Raw genomic sequence first — 17,457 nt, forward strand, 5'->3', positions numbered from 1 at the left:
ACCTGGTAATAAGGAAAAGAGGAAGACAGAGAGCTTGCTTCTAGAGGAAAAATGTACTTGGCTTTCTCATGAAAGCTTTCCCCAAGGGAAACAGGCAAGCGGTAGTTGTATGGGCAATGGCCAACTGATCCATTTGAAGATAGATTCAGGGTGTGGTGCTCTCTGTAAGGCTGGGAAGGCCCTGGGAAACTGGATCAGAGCTAGGACTTGGCTTCATGTTGGGAAAAGTGCAAAGGAGCCTGGATATGTCAGTTTCAGGTGTGAAAGCTTTGCTCTTTGTGAAGAAGGGGGCAGGGAAACTAAGGAGACTATAGTGTCTATTGCCTGAGAATGTTCCTCCAAATGTGGTCATTTTAATTTATAAACATAATACTTTGCAGTGAAGCCTAGCTAGGTCCTTCAAAGTTTGGCCTCAATGCACGTGTGTGTGTTTGTGTGCGTGTGTGTTAGCCCTGGGGCTTGTTGCCCCTAAACTTCTTTTGCTCAAGGCTAGTGCTCCACCACTAGAGCCACAGCTCCACATTTGGCTTTTTTTTTTTTTATAGTCTAGTGGAGATAAGAGTCTCACAGACTTTGCTACTCAGACTGGCTTTTTTGTTGTTGTAGGCCGTGGGGCCTAAACTCTGGGCCTGGGCACTGTCCCTCAGCTCTTCAGCTCAAGGCTAGCGCTTTACAACTTGAACCACAGCACCACTTCAGGCTTCTTCTCTTTATGGGGTGCTGAGGAATTGAACCCAGGGCCTCATGCATTCAAGGCAAGCATGCTACCGCTGAACTACCTTCCCAGCACCTCAGACTGGCTTTTAACCATGATCCTCAGATCTCAAGTAGCTAGGATTACAGGCGTGGGCCACCAGCGCCCGGCCTGGGCTTATTATTTTTGATCTTGCCCTCCTCTGTGTCTTAGTAGGGCCAGCCTGTGCCCTCCTTGGCATTGCACTCTGATTATCTTGTGTTATCTTCATAAAACTAAGCAGCCTCTGAAATGGTCTCCTTTTATTGGGCTATCGGCCTGGGGCATCCATGTCTCTCCCTCTACCTGGAGGGCAACACTCAGCTGAATGAATTTTTTTTGGGGGGGTCTGGTCGTGGGGCCTGAACTCTGGGTCTGGGCGCTGTCCCTCAGCTCTTCAGCTCAAGGCTAGTGCTCTACCACTTGAGCCACAGCGCCACTTCCGGCTTTTTCTTTTTGCTTATGTGGTGCTGAGGAATCGAACCCAGGGCCTTGAGCATGCAAGGCAAGCGCTCTACCACTGAGCCACCTTCCCAGCCTCTCAGCTGAATGAATTGACATAGTTGTCACCCACTAAGTATCTGTTGATTGGCTATATGAAGGCAAACCTAGGATATTTGATTTGGCACCGAGCCTAGGCGCAATAAAGTTTGGCTGCACAGAATATTTGCTCAAAAAAAAAAGCCACGAAGGAATCAACGTGGGAATGAAAGAATGCTGCGCTGGGCCCGCTGATGGACAGCTTTGACTGACAGTTGAGGACCCGCGGCCAGCTGCTGATGGTTGATTGAAAGCTGACAGCTGAATGGCAGCCAGAGAGAACGTGCACCGAGGCTTCTGATTGGCTGTGGGAGCAGCCCCCGCCCCCCTCGGGAGGGGGCGGGGGGAGCGGCTCGCGGCGGCGGGAGGCCGCTCAACAGCCAGCGGCTGCGCCAGCCACGGTTGCCTCGAACCCCACAGCCGACGTCTCCGCGCAGGGGCCGCGCGCGAGGGGCGGGCCGCGCGTCACGTGACAGTGTTTTGGGCACGTGACTCGCGCGGGCCCAGGCTCGTCCCGCCCCCTCCCTCCTGCCTCCTCCCTCGGCGGGTGTGATCCGAGCGGCCTCGCCTCACCGCCTAGCGCCCCCCTCAGCTCCCGCCGCCGCCGCCGCCGCCGCCGCCTCCGCCCGCCGGCCATGTCCCCGGGCCGCCGCCGCCGCCGCCCGAGTACGGCGTTCCCGCGGCCCGGCGCGCCCTGAGCGCGGGCCCTTCTTGCCGTTCGCCCGCCCCAGGGCCCCCTTGTTCTCCGCGCCGCCGCCGCCGCCGCCATGTTGGGTTCAGAGCCGCAGCGGAGCCGCCGCCGCCGCCGCGGGTGAGGGAGGCCCGAGAGCGGAGCCCGCCCCGCCCCGGGGCCCAGGGAGCGGGGCCGCCTCGGAGCCCGGCCTCTCCTCGTTCCGTCCGCCCGCCTGCCCGCCCGCCTGCCCGCCTGCCGGTCTGCGGTGCCAGCCAGCGAGCGCCGGGCCTCGGCCGCGCCTTCCGCTGCTCGGCCTGAGGGAGCCCGCCGCCGCGGGGCCCGGCCCCAGCCTGCCGCGGGGCCCCCGGGAGGCAGCGCCATGGCGGAGCAGACCTACTCCTGGTGAGTGCGGGGCCCCGGGAGGCCGCGGGGCGGGGGCCGGGGGCCCGCGGGTGCGGGGGGGGGTGCGGAGGAACAGGTGCGTGCTGGGGGTTTGTGGGACCGGGGGGGTGCACGCCCCCTTGGCACCCAGCGGAGGGGACAGTAGTGAACGGCCGAGGGGACCCGCGTCCAAAGAGGGAAGGGGGATGGAGGTGGCGGTGACGGATGTCATCCAGCCATGGGCGGAGCAGGTGATGGAGAAGGAAGGGGCTCTTGACCCCCACCCCCACCCCCGAGAGAGTGAGAATCCCTGTCGTTGGGAAGTTGACTCCGACGAGCACCCCGGAACTGACTTGTAGGGGTGACGCCTGGGGCAGGAGGAATCGGAAGGGTGGAGAGAGGCGGACCAGGGCAAAGGTGGGTCACTACTGGGCTGGAAGGTCTGGTGAGAACAGGTGATCAGAGGCAGAACTTCCAAGTGGAGAGTGGAGCCACGGTTTCCACTCCACCACCATGGGGGGTGCTGCTTAGCTCCAGCATGGGGAGCTAAAGCAGAGCTGGCAAGGTGGGCTGAGGCCCCAGGAGCCAGGCAGGGGAGCCTCCTTGGATCTCCTCATTTTGGAAAAGGAAGGCATGGCATAGGTCTGTACTCTGCTCCTAGGAATTAAAGAGGTCGGGTGCCCTGGGCCAATTACGGAGGTGGAGGATCTGCAAGTTTGGGCGTCTTCTGTGGGACTTGTGAAGTTATTGAGTAGGACTGTGGAGCATGTTTGCAGTTTGTGGGGTGACAACAGATCTCTGGAAGGAAGAGTTCGATGGCGAGGAAAGAGGGGTGTAAAGGTGCTCTCTTGCAGAGGGGCTAGAAGGAAGGACAAAGGTACGTAAGGGAAGAGCGTAGAGGGAAGAAGCAGTAGAAGATTGTAGAGTGGGAATGGGAAATCTAGTTGCAATCTAGAGTGGTGATTTAAAGATGCTTCATTCTTTGAAGCATGTGTGGTTTGGGACACAATTGTAGACTTTCCCTTCTTCGAAAACAGCATAACTGAATGGAAGAGTCATGGCGTTTGAATTTGGAAGAGCTGGTTTGGAGATCCAGCCCCTTCACTGGACACTGACTGGACTGACTGTTTGCTTTATAACTGGACAGGATAGTGAGTTCTTCATTCCTTTTCCCTTATTTGTAAAATAGGTGGATTTCCTTTATCACAGGTTGTAAAGATTAAATGAATACTTTTCTTTACCAGAGTACTTGACAAACTAGTGTTGTATTTTACTGTGAAGTGCCAAAATTAAATTCTTATTATGCTTAATTATGCTTATCATAGGCAAGCATAAAGGAAACAGATATTTGAAGATAAAGAATGGTTATAAGACAAGAATTCATGTGTCTTCACATAGGAAAAGAGGGTTGATGTTGAAAGATGATTAAGTCAGAAGGGAAACTTCAGTGATATCTGCACAGTCTCAAACAAAAGATAACAGTTATGACTGCACATGTGTTTTAAAAGGATAAACTAATTTGATAGTTTTAAACAGCATCTCAGTGGCAGATGGTATGGAACATAGATTACATTTCAAGCCTTTTTTTTTTTTTTTGGTCAGTTGTGGGGCCTGAACTCTGGGCCAGGACACTGTTCCTCCGCTCTTCAACTTAAGGCTAGCACGCTACCACTTGAGCCACAGTGCCACTTCTGGCTTTTTCTGCTTATGTGGTGCTGAGGAATCAAACCCAGGGCCTTGTGCATGCAAGGCAAGTACTCTACCACTGAGCCACCTTCCCAGCCTTCAAACCTTGTGGGCAGTAAGAAATGAAGATAAAGGTGAACCTGTCATATCTCTCAGTAACTCCCTGGAGTCCTCCATGAGGACTCCCAGCTGAATCCTCACTTTGCTGTTGTTACTGTACTGAGGACCTTGAAAAAAGCAGGAAACACAGTGGTCAAGAACTAGGAAAGCATCTGGGCGTGACAGTGCATCCCTGTAACTCCAGATTTACTGGAGGTGGCGTTAGAAGGATCTTGGTTCTAGGCCAGCCTGGGAAGAAAGTTAGCAACCCCCCCATCACAACAAAGTTGGCAAGCTACCCAAGAGGCAAGGCCTGGGTCTTGTCAGGAAAAAATTTAAAAGATAGCTAAAAAAATCAAAAAGGGTTGGGGGCATGAGTCTAGTTGTAGAGTCCTGCCTAGCAAATCTGGCTGCCTTCTCTCCTTTAAAAAAAAAGTGTAAATACAAGTCTCACTAAACTCCTTGATATAACAACTTTGTGTAATACCTTTGTCCTCTTCAGCACAGCACTTTGTCTTGCATATAGACTTTGAGCGAATGCTAGTAAATTTTCAAATGGTTCGTCTTTTGTTGAGATGTTAAGTACAAGGACAAGTTACAGAAACCAAGCGAGTTTCTGTCTAGTCCATGTACTTGTGAAAGAGTGCTTTTGATAATTTCATTTTCTGTGATTAACTATAAGAATGGGGAATGCTATTCCTAAGTACAGTTTCAAATAAAAACTTGATAAAATAGTTTGTAGTAACACTAGAATCTTTTTGTGTGTGTGTGATACTGGGGCTTCTACTCATGGCCTGGCCTCTCTGTCTCTGATCTTTAATGCCTATGGCACTCACTCTACCAGTTGAGCCCCACTTCTACTTCCGGATTTTTTGGTAATTAATTGGAGATAAAAGTCTCATGGAAGCTGGATGCTGGTGGCTCATGACTGTAATTCCAGATACTCAGAAGGCTGAGATCTGAGGGTTATAGTTCAAAGCCAGCCTGAACAGCAAAGTCTGTGAGACTTTTTTTTTTTTTTTGGTTCAGTCATGGGGCTTGGGTCTGGGTGTGCTGTTGCAGGGGTTATTTTTGCTGAAGGATAGTGCTCTAACACTTTGAGGCACAGCTCCACTTCTGGTGGTTAGAGATAGAGTTTCATGTGCTTTCCTGCTCAGACTGTCTTTGAACCTCAATCCTCAGATCTCAGCCTCCTGAATAACTAGGATTACAGGTATGAGCCAAGACTGGCCCAATCCTGCTGAGCCGTGTCTCCAGCTGTGTTTTACATAGGTTATTATTATTATTTTTTTTTATCGGTCAGGGGGCTTGAACTCTAGGCTTGGCCTCTGTCCCTCAGCTCTTCAGCTCAAGGCAAGCACTCTACCATTTGAGCCACAGCGCTGCTTCCAGCTTTCTGGTGTTGAGTGGAGGAGATAGGAGTCTCACGGCCTTTCCTGCCCGGGCTGCTTTGAACCATGATCCTCAGCTCTCAGCCTCCTGAGTAGCTAGGATTACAGGTGTGAGCCCCTGGCGCCCGGCACATAGGTTATTTTTAGGATAGATTCTTGCTTCTAGTCAGGGCTTGTATGTGAGCTGAGATTTGCCTCCTTTGGGACTTACAGTTGTTGCTAGCATTACAGGCATTTACTACTGCATTCAGCTCAGCTCCCTTTATTAGAGACAAAGTCTTGTAGACATTTCTTCCCTGACCTGCATCTGCGCTCCTCCTAGACTCAGCCTCCACATAGCTTGGGATGACAGGCTTGCACCGTGTGTCCAGCTATCAGTTAAAATAGATCTTAGGAACTTCTCTGCCTGGGCTGGCATTGAATTGTGATCCTTCTGTTCTCTCTCACCTTCTATTTTATTTATTTTATTTTACTTATTCTTTTGTCAGTCGTGGGGCTTGGACTCTGGGCCCAGGCACTCCTTCAGCTTTTCAGCTCAAGCTAGAACTCTACCACTTGAGCTGCAGCGCCACTTCCGACTTTTTCTGCTTATGTGGTGCTGAGGAATCCAACCCAGGGCCTCATGCATGCGAGGCAAGCGCTCTACAACTGAGCCACCTTCCTAGCCCTTACACCTTCTGTTTTAGAGATTTAAGTCTTTAATTTGAAGCTGTGTGTTCCTTTTTAAACACAAAGTTGGTGATAATATTTGTATTCCCTCCTCCTTTTTTTGGTGGTAGTGGAGTTTGAACTCAGGCTTTATGCTTGCTAAGTAGCCACTGTACCACATAAACCATGTAGGTTCCCAGGCCCTTTTGCTTTCATCAGTTTTCAAAGAGTCTCTCTGTTTGCCTGGGCTATCTTGGGTCTGGATCCTCCTGTTTGTGCTTCCTGATGACAGGTGTGTACCACCTGCTTGAGATAAGATGATTGTGAAATTTTTGCCTGTGCTGGCCTCAAACCATGATACTCCCTTTCTCAGCCTCCCAAGTAACTAGGATTAATCACATGATTTTTTTACTCTCATACACTGAGGAAGCAAAATGATGCATGTAGTGTAAACTACATTTATTAATTTGAGAAAACACTGTTCATTGTGTATGAGTAATTATAATGCAAGTTCTATGAGAAACAGGAACTTGCCTCTTTTTTTTTTTTTTTTTTTTGCTGGTCGTGGGGCCTGAACTCTGGTCCTGGGCACTGTCCCTCAGCTCTTCAGCTCAAGGCTAGTGCTTTACCACTTGAGCCATAGCACCACTTCCAGCTTTTTCTGCTTATGTGGTGCTGAGGAATTGAACCCAGGGCCTCATGCATGCAAGGCACTCTACCACTGAGCCACCTTCCCAGCCCAGGAACTTGCCTCTTGATGAACTCAATGCAATACTTACATATGATTCTACTTGGACTGTGTTGAAAGTTACATTTCAGTACTATTTGTATAGGGGGAAAGGAAAGGAAGACAGACTGAACTTATTGAGTATGTTTCATTACCAAAGTACTGTCATAATAATTTTTTGTGTATTTTCAGTGCCTTAAGGTTTTACAAGACTTGCAAAGGCTCAAAGAGTAACTTGCCCAAGGATAGAAATGGTAAGAAGGGAACAAGTTTAATACAGATTCTAATCGTGAATCTGCCCACTCTTGTTTCCCATCATCACACCTTTTTAGCATTCTCTTCAGAAGTCCTCTATTCTCTACACAGTGCTTATTTTCTAAGGCAAATTCTGGTAGTCTGATGGTAGTGGCTTTTTGCTAAAGTTGGAGTAAAGTCCAAATTCCTTAGTGTCATTTTTTGGGGTCCTTTCTTATGTTTATCTCTGACAGATGACAGATAATAAAATGAGGGGGGGAGGAGCCAGTGGCTCACGCCTGTAATCCTAGCTACTTGGGAGACTGAGATCTGAGGATCGCGGTTCAAAGCCAGCCCGGACAGGAGAGACCGTGAGACTCCTATCCCCAATAAACCACTAGAAAACCTGAAGTGGCGCTGTGGCTCAAGCGGTAGAGTGCTCACCTTGCGCTGAAGAGCGCAGGGACAGCGCCCAGGTCCAGAGTTCAAGCCCCACGACTGACACACACACACACACACACAAAAGAGTTACACAGGAACAAGACCCTTTCTGTTTTGGTACTTTTCTTCAGTGTCTGGCATTATAATAATATGAATGATTATGTCTTTGTTACCTATCTTAAGATCTGATTTCAGGGCTGTATTATATTGTGCTAATGGACTTTATTATGTCAGGTATTTGCAAGTAGTGCTAAATTTGAGAATACAGATCAGCTAAACTAATGGAAGTCAGTCCTAATTTAAGATTATTGTTTTGTATCATTGTATCTGACATGATCATCTGCAATTGCAGCTGCTGGAAGTTTTTCAGAGAGAAACTAGTTGAAAACATATGTCTAGGATTATAGACTTTAGAAGATTTGCTCATTATTTTAAAAACATGTTTTGCCTATAGTTACAGTGCTATGATAATGTTGTTTGGGTGATGCGTGATTTAAACTAAAATTAGCAAAGCTAACACCATGAATTTGTATTTAAATCATTTCCCTCAGTGTTTATTATGAAGACTTTAAGGGGGAAGAGATGGAGTTTGTAACCTTATCATTCTGTAATTATCAAGTTGTACTATGAATTTAAATTCATGGTGTTGATATTTCTCAAAATTTCTGTATGATCATTTGTTTTAGAGATAACAAATGCTAGTGAGTTAGGAGAAAGTATATAGTTCTATGTAATTGTATTTTTTAAATTTTTTTATTATGTTTTGTCTGTCATGGCTATGGGGCCTAAACTCTGGGTCTGTCTCTCACTCAGCTCTTCGGCTCAAGACTAGCACTCTACCATTTGAGCTACAGTGCCACTTCCAGCTTTTTCTGGTTACGTGGTGCTGAGGAATTGAACCCAGGGCCCCATGCATGTAGGGCAAGCACTCTACGACTGAGCCACCTTCCCAGCTCCATATGTAATTGTATTTTAACATTAGTAACATTAATAAATTAGTTCTCAGCATTTGTTTTTTTCTGTGTGTGCTATTTCTAGGGCTTGAACTCATGGCCTGGGCACTGAACTTTTGTGCTCAAGGCTAGCAAGTGATCTACCACTTGAGCCACAACTTCTGACTTTTTGATGTTTCTGGAGTTTCACAGTACCTCCTTAGAAGTTAACACACTATATATTGGGTGTATAAATAAGAAACAATTCATAAAGTTTGAGTTTCAGTGACACATTTCAAACTCTGAGGCATGTGTTCTAAAATTTTAATTTCTTGGATGTCTAGAGGGACTCCAGGTGACGAAACTCAGTTTGGGGTTTTTTTGTTTGTTTGTTTTTGGTGCCAGTCCTGGGGCTTGAACTCGGAGTCTGGGCACTCTCCTTGATTTTCTTTTGCTCAAGGCTAGTACTCTACCACTTGAGCCACAGCGCCAGTTCTGGCTTTTTCTGTTTATATGGTACTGGGGAATTGAACTCAGGGCCTATGCATGCAGGCAAGCACTCTACCACTGAGCCACCTTCCCATATATTCATTCTGTCTTTCTCTCTGTTTATATTTTGCCAATCTTGGAGACTGATCTCAGGGCCCTGGGCACTGCCCCTGAGCTTCTTTTGCTCAAGGCTAGCACTCTACCCCTTGAGCCACAGCTCCACTTCTGACTTTTTCTATTTATGTGGTACTGGGGAATCGAACCCAGGGCTTCATGTATGCTAGGCAAACACTCTACCACGAAGCCACATTCCCAGCCCTTTTTATATTTTAAATGTTTTTAATAAATGTGTCCTAGTTGTTTTTAGATGGTTGTAGATTAAAATAAGTAGACATAATCACTCAAAAAGTATTTAATTCTTAAATTTCCATTTGGAATCACTGTGTTCTGGTTCTGTGTAGGATCAGGAAATCACTAGTTCAAGAGCAGTTTCATCTCTGGTTAACTGGCCTAGCCTTTTCGTAGTCCCAGTGTTTTGTTTTATGCAGATGCTGTTCTGGTCTTCCACAGCCTGTTGGAGGGCTCAATGAGGTAATGTTTGTAGAAGTGCTTTGTAAATTTTGGTAAGTGCTGAATAAAGGCAAGCTGTTTACTCTACATTATTTGTTAGATTCCGTTAGGTTATAGATGATGTTTAATTATAGGAAAGTTCAACCAGCATTTAAACTTTGGAGATGTCTGTTTTGTTAAAAATGCCAAGTAATACCATATTCAAAGAAAAAGAATAGTTTGGAAATCATCATTGATTTATTATCTTTGAATAGTCATAAGGTCAACATCTTTTAGTTACAAGTTTCAGAATCCATCACATTGAAGAAAAGCAAGGGAAATCATGAATAAAGATTTTTTTTTTCAGTCCTGGGGCTTGAACTGAGGGCCTGGACACTGTCTCTGAGCTTCTTTCACTCAAAGCTAGCATTCTACCACAGCACCACTTCTAGCTTTTTCTGTGTATGTGGTGCTGAGGAATGGAACCCAGGGTTTCATGCATGCTAGGCAAGCAATCTACCAGTAAGCCATATTCCCAGCCCCAAGATATTTTTTATGTGATAGTTTTGTTTTGGTCTTTTGAAGATAGTTTTCAGTTTCTTCAAAGAATAGTAAGTAGTGTGGATAAATCTTACCCTGAATTTCTTTGTAGTTGCACAGGAAAGTTTTCCACTTTTCTAACATCCCTGAGGAGGGGTGTGTGTAGCAGTTTCTAATCTGCTTCCTTATTCCATCTAGTCTGTGGGGCACACCCACTTCCCTTCTTCCAGTCTGGGCTTCATTTTTGACCTAAATAGGCTATGTCCAGTGAAGTTTTTCTTTGTTTCTACAACCTGGTTATATCATGGTCTTACCTAAGTACAGTGCCTGACCTTGTTTTGTTTTGTCTTTGTCTTAATTTTTTTCCCAGCATTGTCTAGATTGACTTTCAAAACTTGACTAAGTCTTTAGACTTTGACAACCTATACTTGAATGTGTGTGTGTGTGCGTGCACACACACACGCATGCTTGTTCCCCAGTACTGGGTTTTTTTTTTTAATTTTTTGTTGTTGGTCATGGGGCCTGAACTTTGGCCTGGGTGCTGTCATTCGGCTCTTCAGCTCCAGGTTAGCGTTCTACCACTTGAGCCACAGTGCCACTTACAGCTTTTTCTGCTTATGTGGTGCTGAAGAATCGAACCAGAGCCTCATGCCTGCAAGACAAGCACTCTACCACTGAGCCACCTTCCCAGCCCCCCAGTACTGGAATTTAAACTAAAGGCCTCTGTTCTATCACTTGAGCCACAGCTCCCCATGTGGTTTTTGCTGGTTAATTGGAAATAAGTGTCGTATGGACTTTGCTTCTTAGCCTGGCTTCAAACTGCGATCCTCAGATATCAGCCTCCTGAATAGCTAGGATTATAGGCATGAGCCACTCTCACTAAAATTTCAGTCTGTACTTTTATTATTTTTTATGCCGGTCCTTGGTCGGTGCTCTCCCTGAGTTTTTGTGCTCAAGGCTAGTGTTCTGCCACTTGAGCCACAGCTTTACTTTTGGCTTTCTGGTGGTTAACTGGAGATAGTCTCAGAGGCTTTCCTGCTTGGAGTGGCTTTGAACCATGATCCTCAGATCTCAGCTAAGTAGCTACCTAAGTAGCTAGGATTACAGGTGTGAGTCATTAGCACCTGCTTTCAGCATATACTTTAAAAAAGAAATACTCTGCTTATATCTATAGCCCTTCTCTGATGTTATAAACTTTTAGGTATTTATGGAAGTGGCACTGTAGCTCAAGTGGTAGAGGGCTCACCTTGAACTGAAGAGCGCAGGGACAGCGCCCAAGCCCAGAGTTCAAGCCCCACGACCAACCAAAAAAACCCAAAAAACTTTTAGATATTTATTTATACTCACTTCTCAGAAATGCTTACAGAAATACTGTTAGTAAGCATTAGTTGTAAAGAACAGATTCTCTTTATCTTTGCCTTTAAATTAGTGCAGACATTTTTAGAAATGCTACCTGGCTAGCAAAAGGTAGTTGAAGATTATAGATAGTCAGTTACTGGGAGGACAAAGAGTGAAGCACCACTATGGAAGCTTGGGAAAGTCAAACTGAGAATGGAGTGAGAAGACTTAAAAGTTGAATCAGAGGTAAGGTAATTAGGAAATTGTAGCAGCTCAAGAAAATAAAAAGCACAAAAAATGTTCTAGGGGCAGAAGTGTTAAAAGCTGTGAGTTTGCAAGGGAATGAAGAAAAAACAGGCTATTGACTTTGTAAAGGAAGTCATTATTGAAAGTGCACTAATAAAGATCAGAGTAGTGAAGGTGAAAGCCAAATTAGGGATGGGTAATGAAGACATAAGGTTTCTTTTGGGTCCTGACCATTTGTTTGGGAAAATAGATCACAGGGAAACAGGATGCTTTTATAAGTGGCAGGATCTATAAAGATTTTTTGTTTTTTGCTTTTAAATAAGAAAGGAAATTGTATATTTGAAGGCATGGAGAAGATGATCTTGGAGTTTTTTTTAACTATAGCTTAAATTTAGAGATGTTTACCCTTTATTATGGCTATTTAAAAGTTGTGAGTTTAGTGTTGGGGATGCTTAGTATGTGTCAGTCTTTTTTTTTTTTTTTTTTTTGGTCAGTCGTGGGACCTGAACCCTGCTGCTGGGCACTGTCCCTGAGCTCTTCAGCTCAAAGTAGTGCTCTACCACTTGAGCCATGGCACCACTTCCGGCTTTTTCTGCTTATATGGTGCTGAGGAATTGAACCTAGGGCCTCATGCATGCATGGCAAGCATTCTACCACTGAGCCACCTTCCCAGCCCCTGTATCCTTTTGTTTTGTTTTGTTTTGTTTTTGGGTCCGGTCATGGGGCCTGAACTCTGGGCCTGGGCGCTGTCCCTCAGCTCTTTAGCTCAAGGCTAGCACTCTACCACTTGAGCCACGGCGCCACTTCTGGCCTTTTTTTTCTTTTTGCTTATGTGGTGCTGAAGAATCGAACCCAGGGCCTCTGGCATGCAAGGCATGCGTTCTACCACTGAGCCACCTTCCCAGCCCCCCTGTATCTTTTTTTCTTTTTATTTGCTACCAGTCTTGGGGTGAACTCAGTGTCTGGATGCTGTCCCTGAGCTATTTTGCTCATGGCTAGCACTCTTCCACTTGAGCCACAGCTCTACTTCTGGTTTTTTTTGGTAGTTAATTGGAGATGAGAGTCTCACAGATTTTCTTGCCCCAGCTGGCTTTGAACTGATTTCCTCAGATCTCAGCCTCTTGAGTAGCTAGAATTACAATGTCTGTAATTCTACTGGCACCTGACACTAGTCTTTATTTCTTTTGGTTGTATGTGTATGTTTATGTGTGTCTGTGCACACATGCTCGTGTGCATGTGTACTGTGTATACATGCTAGTCTGTCCTTGAGCTTTTTGCTCAAAGCTGGTGTTGTAGCACTTGAGCCACAGCTCTACTTTGGCTTTTGGTGGTTAATAGGAGATGAATCTCAAGACATTCTTGTTTGGGCTGGCTTCAATCCACAATCTTTAGATCTCTGCCTCCTGAGTAGCTAGGATTATAGGCATGATCCATCACCACCCTGGCTTCTTTTGGTCTTTTTTTTTTTTGTCACTAATTCTGGTTGTATTATATTTAGATGTTCTGGTTTCTTTTATAATGCCTGAGTATGAAGTTCAACCTCTCTTAAGACTGACTTCCAATGCAATACGGCCTTGTGGTCCTGCTCTCTTTTCTTTTTTCTTTTTTTTCTTCTGATCCTGGGATTTGAACTCAGGACATGGGAACTATCCTGGAACCCCTGAACCTCTTTGTGCTTAAGGCTAGCATTCTACCACTTGAGCAACAGTGCCACTCCTGGCTTTTTCTGAGTAGTTTGCTTTGAACCATGATCGTCAGATCTCCTGAGTAGCTGATTACAGGCGTGAGCTACTGGCACCCAGCTTTTTTTTCTCATTATTCAGAGAATACTTTATTAGTTTCTGTAATCAAACCCACGTAGATAAGACCTTACATATTTAATACAATGTGTTTATCCCTGTACAAATGGAAAAAAATTAAATTTAACATTTCTAGACCAATATGGCTATTATTTTCTGTACAATGCCAACTCAACACGGTAAACTGGGATACTTTTTCCAAAGTTGACAGCACAGCTAAAGTTTCCAAAAATTCGAATTATATATATGCATATATATATATTTATATAAAAAGACCAATAATAGCAGTATTTTATGCATCAATAGCAGCAACAGCTATTCCAGGTTTTGCAGTCATCTGAACAAAATTAAACATCCAGCACATCCATTAATAAAAAGAAAAAAAAGATAAAAAACAAAACCCCAGAAAAATGCAAAGTTCTGTTACTGTTGTGGTACCTGGTACCATTTTTTTTTTAACTTCTCAATCATCATCTGGAAAGAAAACATTCTTGAGTAACATCATTAAAAACAGCTCTGATAAAGCACAGTCACTACTATGTATCATAAAGCAGGCACAAGGTATTTATATTCACAGAGGGATGATACAGTACTGTGCTACGTCTATAATACTAGAGGATAAAATTAAAAAGGCATTATTGAGACTTGATTCTACTTTTCCAGCAGAGGGCCAAGGGATGGTATGACACAGCTCTGTGAAGAAATGCACTTTCTTAGATAGGAGTTCCTTCCATCAGTGGGACAGTTCCAAGTTCTCAGTCTCTTAGTGAATATCAGCTACAAACTGTTTGAAAATGGAGGTGCGGGAGCAGGAAGGGGAAAAAAAAACCCCAAACAACAAAACAAAAACCATATCCCACAACCACTGGACTCACAAAGATGACTGAGTGAAGGCAAGCAAGACTCAACCTAACAACATTTTACCGAATCTGTTGTATGTTTGAATGGCGAGAACCTCACAGAGCCAGATGCCAGAGTAGCCAGGCCCTGTACATTTGGATGCTGTCATTATAGCACCCAGCTTTGTAGTCCAATTTTCTTTAAAGTATTTGTTATTTGAGGGCTAGGAGTGGCTTAATGGTAGAGTTCTTGCCTAGCATTCATGAAGCCCTGGATTCAATTCCTTAGTACTACATAAACAGAAAAGGCGAGAAGTAGCACTGTGGAATAAGTTGTAGAGTGCTAGCTTTGAGTGAAAGAAGCTCAAGCACAATGCCCAGACCCTGAGTTCAAGCCCCAGGACTGGCAAAAAAAAAAAAAAAAAAAGTTAACTTACCGTAGTAACAGCTGTCTCCCCAATAATTTAAAATGGTTAGCCTTTCTTCCAAATCTCTACATAAGTCTTGTCTTTTAGCTTTAATTGTCCTCTTGTTGACCTTCAAAATGGCAAGGGAAAAATTACTATGCTGAAGCTACAGCTCTTTTATTTGTTCCCATCATTTGGGCTGACTTAGGATTTTCTGACCTTGCATTAAATTAATGTGTCTGTCGTTCTCCTTGACAGTAAACTCAGTTAAGGATAGGATCAAGCCTATTACTTTTATGGTATAAGGACCTACATGTTCTAGACGCTCAGATTTTATTCAAATTTATTTATAAACTCAAAATTTGTTTATAAACTCAAGGCTTTACTTGAACTCAAGGCCTTGTGTTCTCACTGGACATTTTTACTCAAAGTTGGCACGACCACTTAAGCCACATCTCTACTTCAGATTTATTTAAATGGAAGAATGTTTTAGAGGTGAAATTTATTAGATCTTGGATTATAGAATAGAATATCTCCCTAAAAATACAGTGTCAGGGCACACAGAAAAAATGGGTAATACTTAACCTAACATTTTACTGCTCTTTAAAACAAATACAAAAGTAAAATTGTGAACTGTCAAGTCAGTTCAAATGATGTGGCCAGATTTGCCTTTCTAATAATCCTGACAGCACCTAGAGAAAGCAAATGGCTCAGGAACAGAACATCTAAGGGAAACAGACATTTGTTTGTAAAGGATCATTGGTTCTTCAGTGGTCTTTATTTAGTTCTGGTAGTTTTGAACTGGACCATAGACTGTTACCTATTTATTTGTTCTTTATCTCCCACACAAGCATACATTAAATAATATGGCACATACTACTGCTTTTTTTTTTTTTTTCCCAGGCCTGGGGCTTGAACTCAGGGCCTTGGCACTGTCCTTGAGCTTCTTTTGCTCAAGGCTACCATTCTACCACTTGAGTCACAGCACCACTTCTGGCTTTTTCTGTTTATGTGGTACTGAGGAATTGAACTCAGGGTTTAATGCATGCTAGGCAAGAACTCTACCACTAAGCCACATTCTTAGGCCCATTACTACTTTTTTTTTTTTTTTTTGTAGGTCGTGAGGCCTGAACTCTGGGCCTGGACGCTGTCCCTCAGCTCTTCAGCTCAAGGCTAGATAGAGCTCTACCACTTGAGTCACAGCGCCACTTCCGGCATTTTCTGTTTATGTGGTGCTGAGGAATTGAACCCAGGGCCTCATGCATGCAAGGCAAGCACTCTACCACTGAGCCACCTACCTTCCCAGCCCACTACCTTTTTTTTTTTTTTTCAGTTGGTTGTGGGTCTTGAACTGTCCCTCAGCTTTTCAGCTCAAGGCAAGTGCTCTACTCTTGAACCAAAGTGCCACTTCCGGTTTTCTGGTGGTTAAATGGAGATAAGAGTCTCATGGCATCCAGCTTAACCCACTTTTTAAGTGTTCTTTTCAAATAGTTGTACAAAGGGATTTCACTTCAACATGTTCATTTATGTGTGTCATGCTTTTTTTTTTTTTTTTGTGACAATCATAGGGTTTGAACTCAGAACCTGGGTGCTGTCCCTATACTTTTGTGATCAAGGCTAGCACTCTACTACTTTGTCTTTTTTTTTTGTCAGTCATGGGGCTTGAACTCTGGGCCTAGGTGCTGTCCCTGCACTCTTCAGCTCAAGGTGAGCCACAGCGCCACTTCCAGTTTTCAAGTGGTTTATTGGAGATAAGAGTCTCACGGACTTTCCTGCCTGGGCTGGCTTTGAACCTCAATCCTCAGATCTCAGCCTCCTGAGTAGCTAGGATTACAGGTGTGAGCCACCAGCGCCCAGCTGTCCTCTACTACTTTGAACCACAGTTTCACTTCCAGTTTTGGGGGGTGGTTAATTGGAGATAAGGGTCTCATGGAGGGCTGGGATGTAGTTCAGTGGCAAAACGCTTGCCTTAGCAAGTTCAACGCCCTGGGTTCGACCCCCAGTACCAAAAAAGAAAAGACACACACACACACACACACACACACACACACACACACACACACACACACACACACACACACACACACACACACACACACACACACACACACACACACACACACACACACACACACACACACACACACACACACACACACACACACACACACACAGTACCAAAAAAGAAAAGACACACACACAAACACACACACACGCGGTCTCATATCTGCCCAGGCTGGCTTCAAACTGTGATCCTCAGATCTCAGCCTTCTGAGTAGCTAGGATTATAGGCATGAGCCACCAGCGCCTGGCAGTACAATGGACCTTAATGAATGTCAGGCTTTCCACCATTCTTCACTCTCACTGATCCCATCCTCATCTTTCTCCTTGTTTCCTATTCCACTGTACATATGTACATTGAGCATTTATGATTGTAATCACTCCTCTTTCTGTTGTTAGGCCATCCCTTGTGGGAGTTTTAGGGTTACAGGCGTTAGCTGCTAGCACCTGGCCCATCTTATCCTCTCCACACCCCCCTTTTTTTTTGTCTAGGGCTTTGAACTCAGGGCTTGGACACCGTCCCTGAGCTGCTTCTGCTCAAGGCTAGCACATGAGCCACAACACCACTTCTGGCTTTTTCTGTTTGTGTGGTATGAGGAATGAACTCAGGGCTTCATGCTTGCTCGGCAAGCATTCTACCACTAAGCCACATTCCCAGCCCCATTTTGTCCCTTTTTATTTATTTTATTTTATTTTTTTATTTT

The 17,457-nt window shown here is 44.8% G+C and overlaps 1 protein-coding gene across 2 annotated transcripts in view; it reads left to right on the forward strand.

The window, feature by feature from the left end:
• Window positions 1-1,844: 1,844 nt before the first annotated feature.
• The window catches only part of LOC138829842 (signal peptide peptidase-like 3), an 80,212-nt gene continuing 64,599 nt past the window's right edge, over window positions 1,845-17,457 (forward strand). The window contains exons 1-2 of one of the 2 annotated variants that reach the window (XM_070026391.1): window positions 1,847-2,348; window positions 3,365-3,478. Coding sequence is in view for 1 of the 2 variants with exons in the window: in XM_070026390.1 (XP_069882491.1) it covers window positions 2,326-2,348 (23 nt within the window). In the remaining variant the exon portion in view is untranslated. Of the gene's footprint in view, window positions 2,349-3,364; window positions 3,479-17,457 lie in introns of both variants that reach the window. The other variant, XM_070026390.1, reaches the window with a different exon arrangement.

The sequence above is a fragment of the Dipodomys merriami genome, unplaced genomic scaffold (genome assembly GCF_024711535.1).
Source record: "Dipodomys merriami isolate MVZ:Mamm:240054 unplaced genomic scaffold, mDipMer1.0.p SCAF_177, whole genome shotgun sequence".
In the NCBI taxonomy this organism is placed as follows: Eukaryota; Metazoa; Chordata; class Mammalia; order Rodentia; family Heteromyidae; genus Dipodomys; species Dipodomys merriami.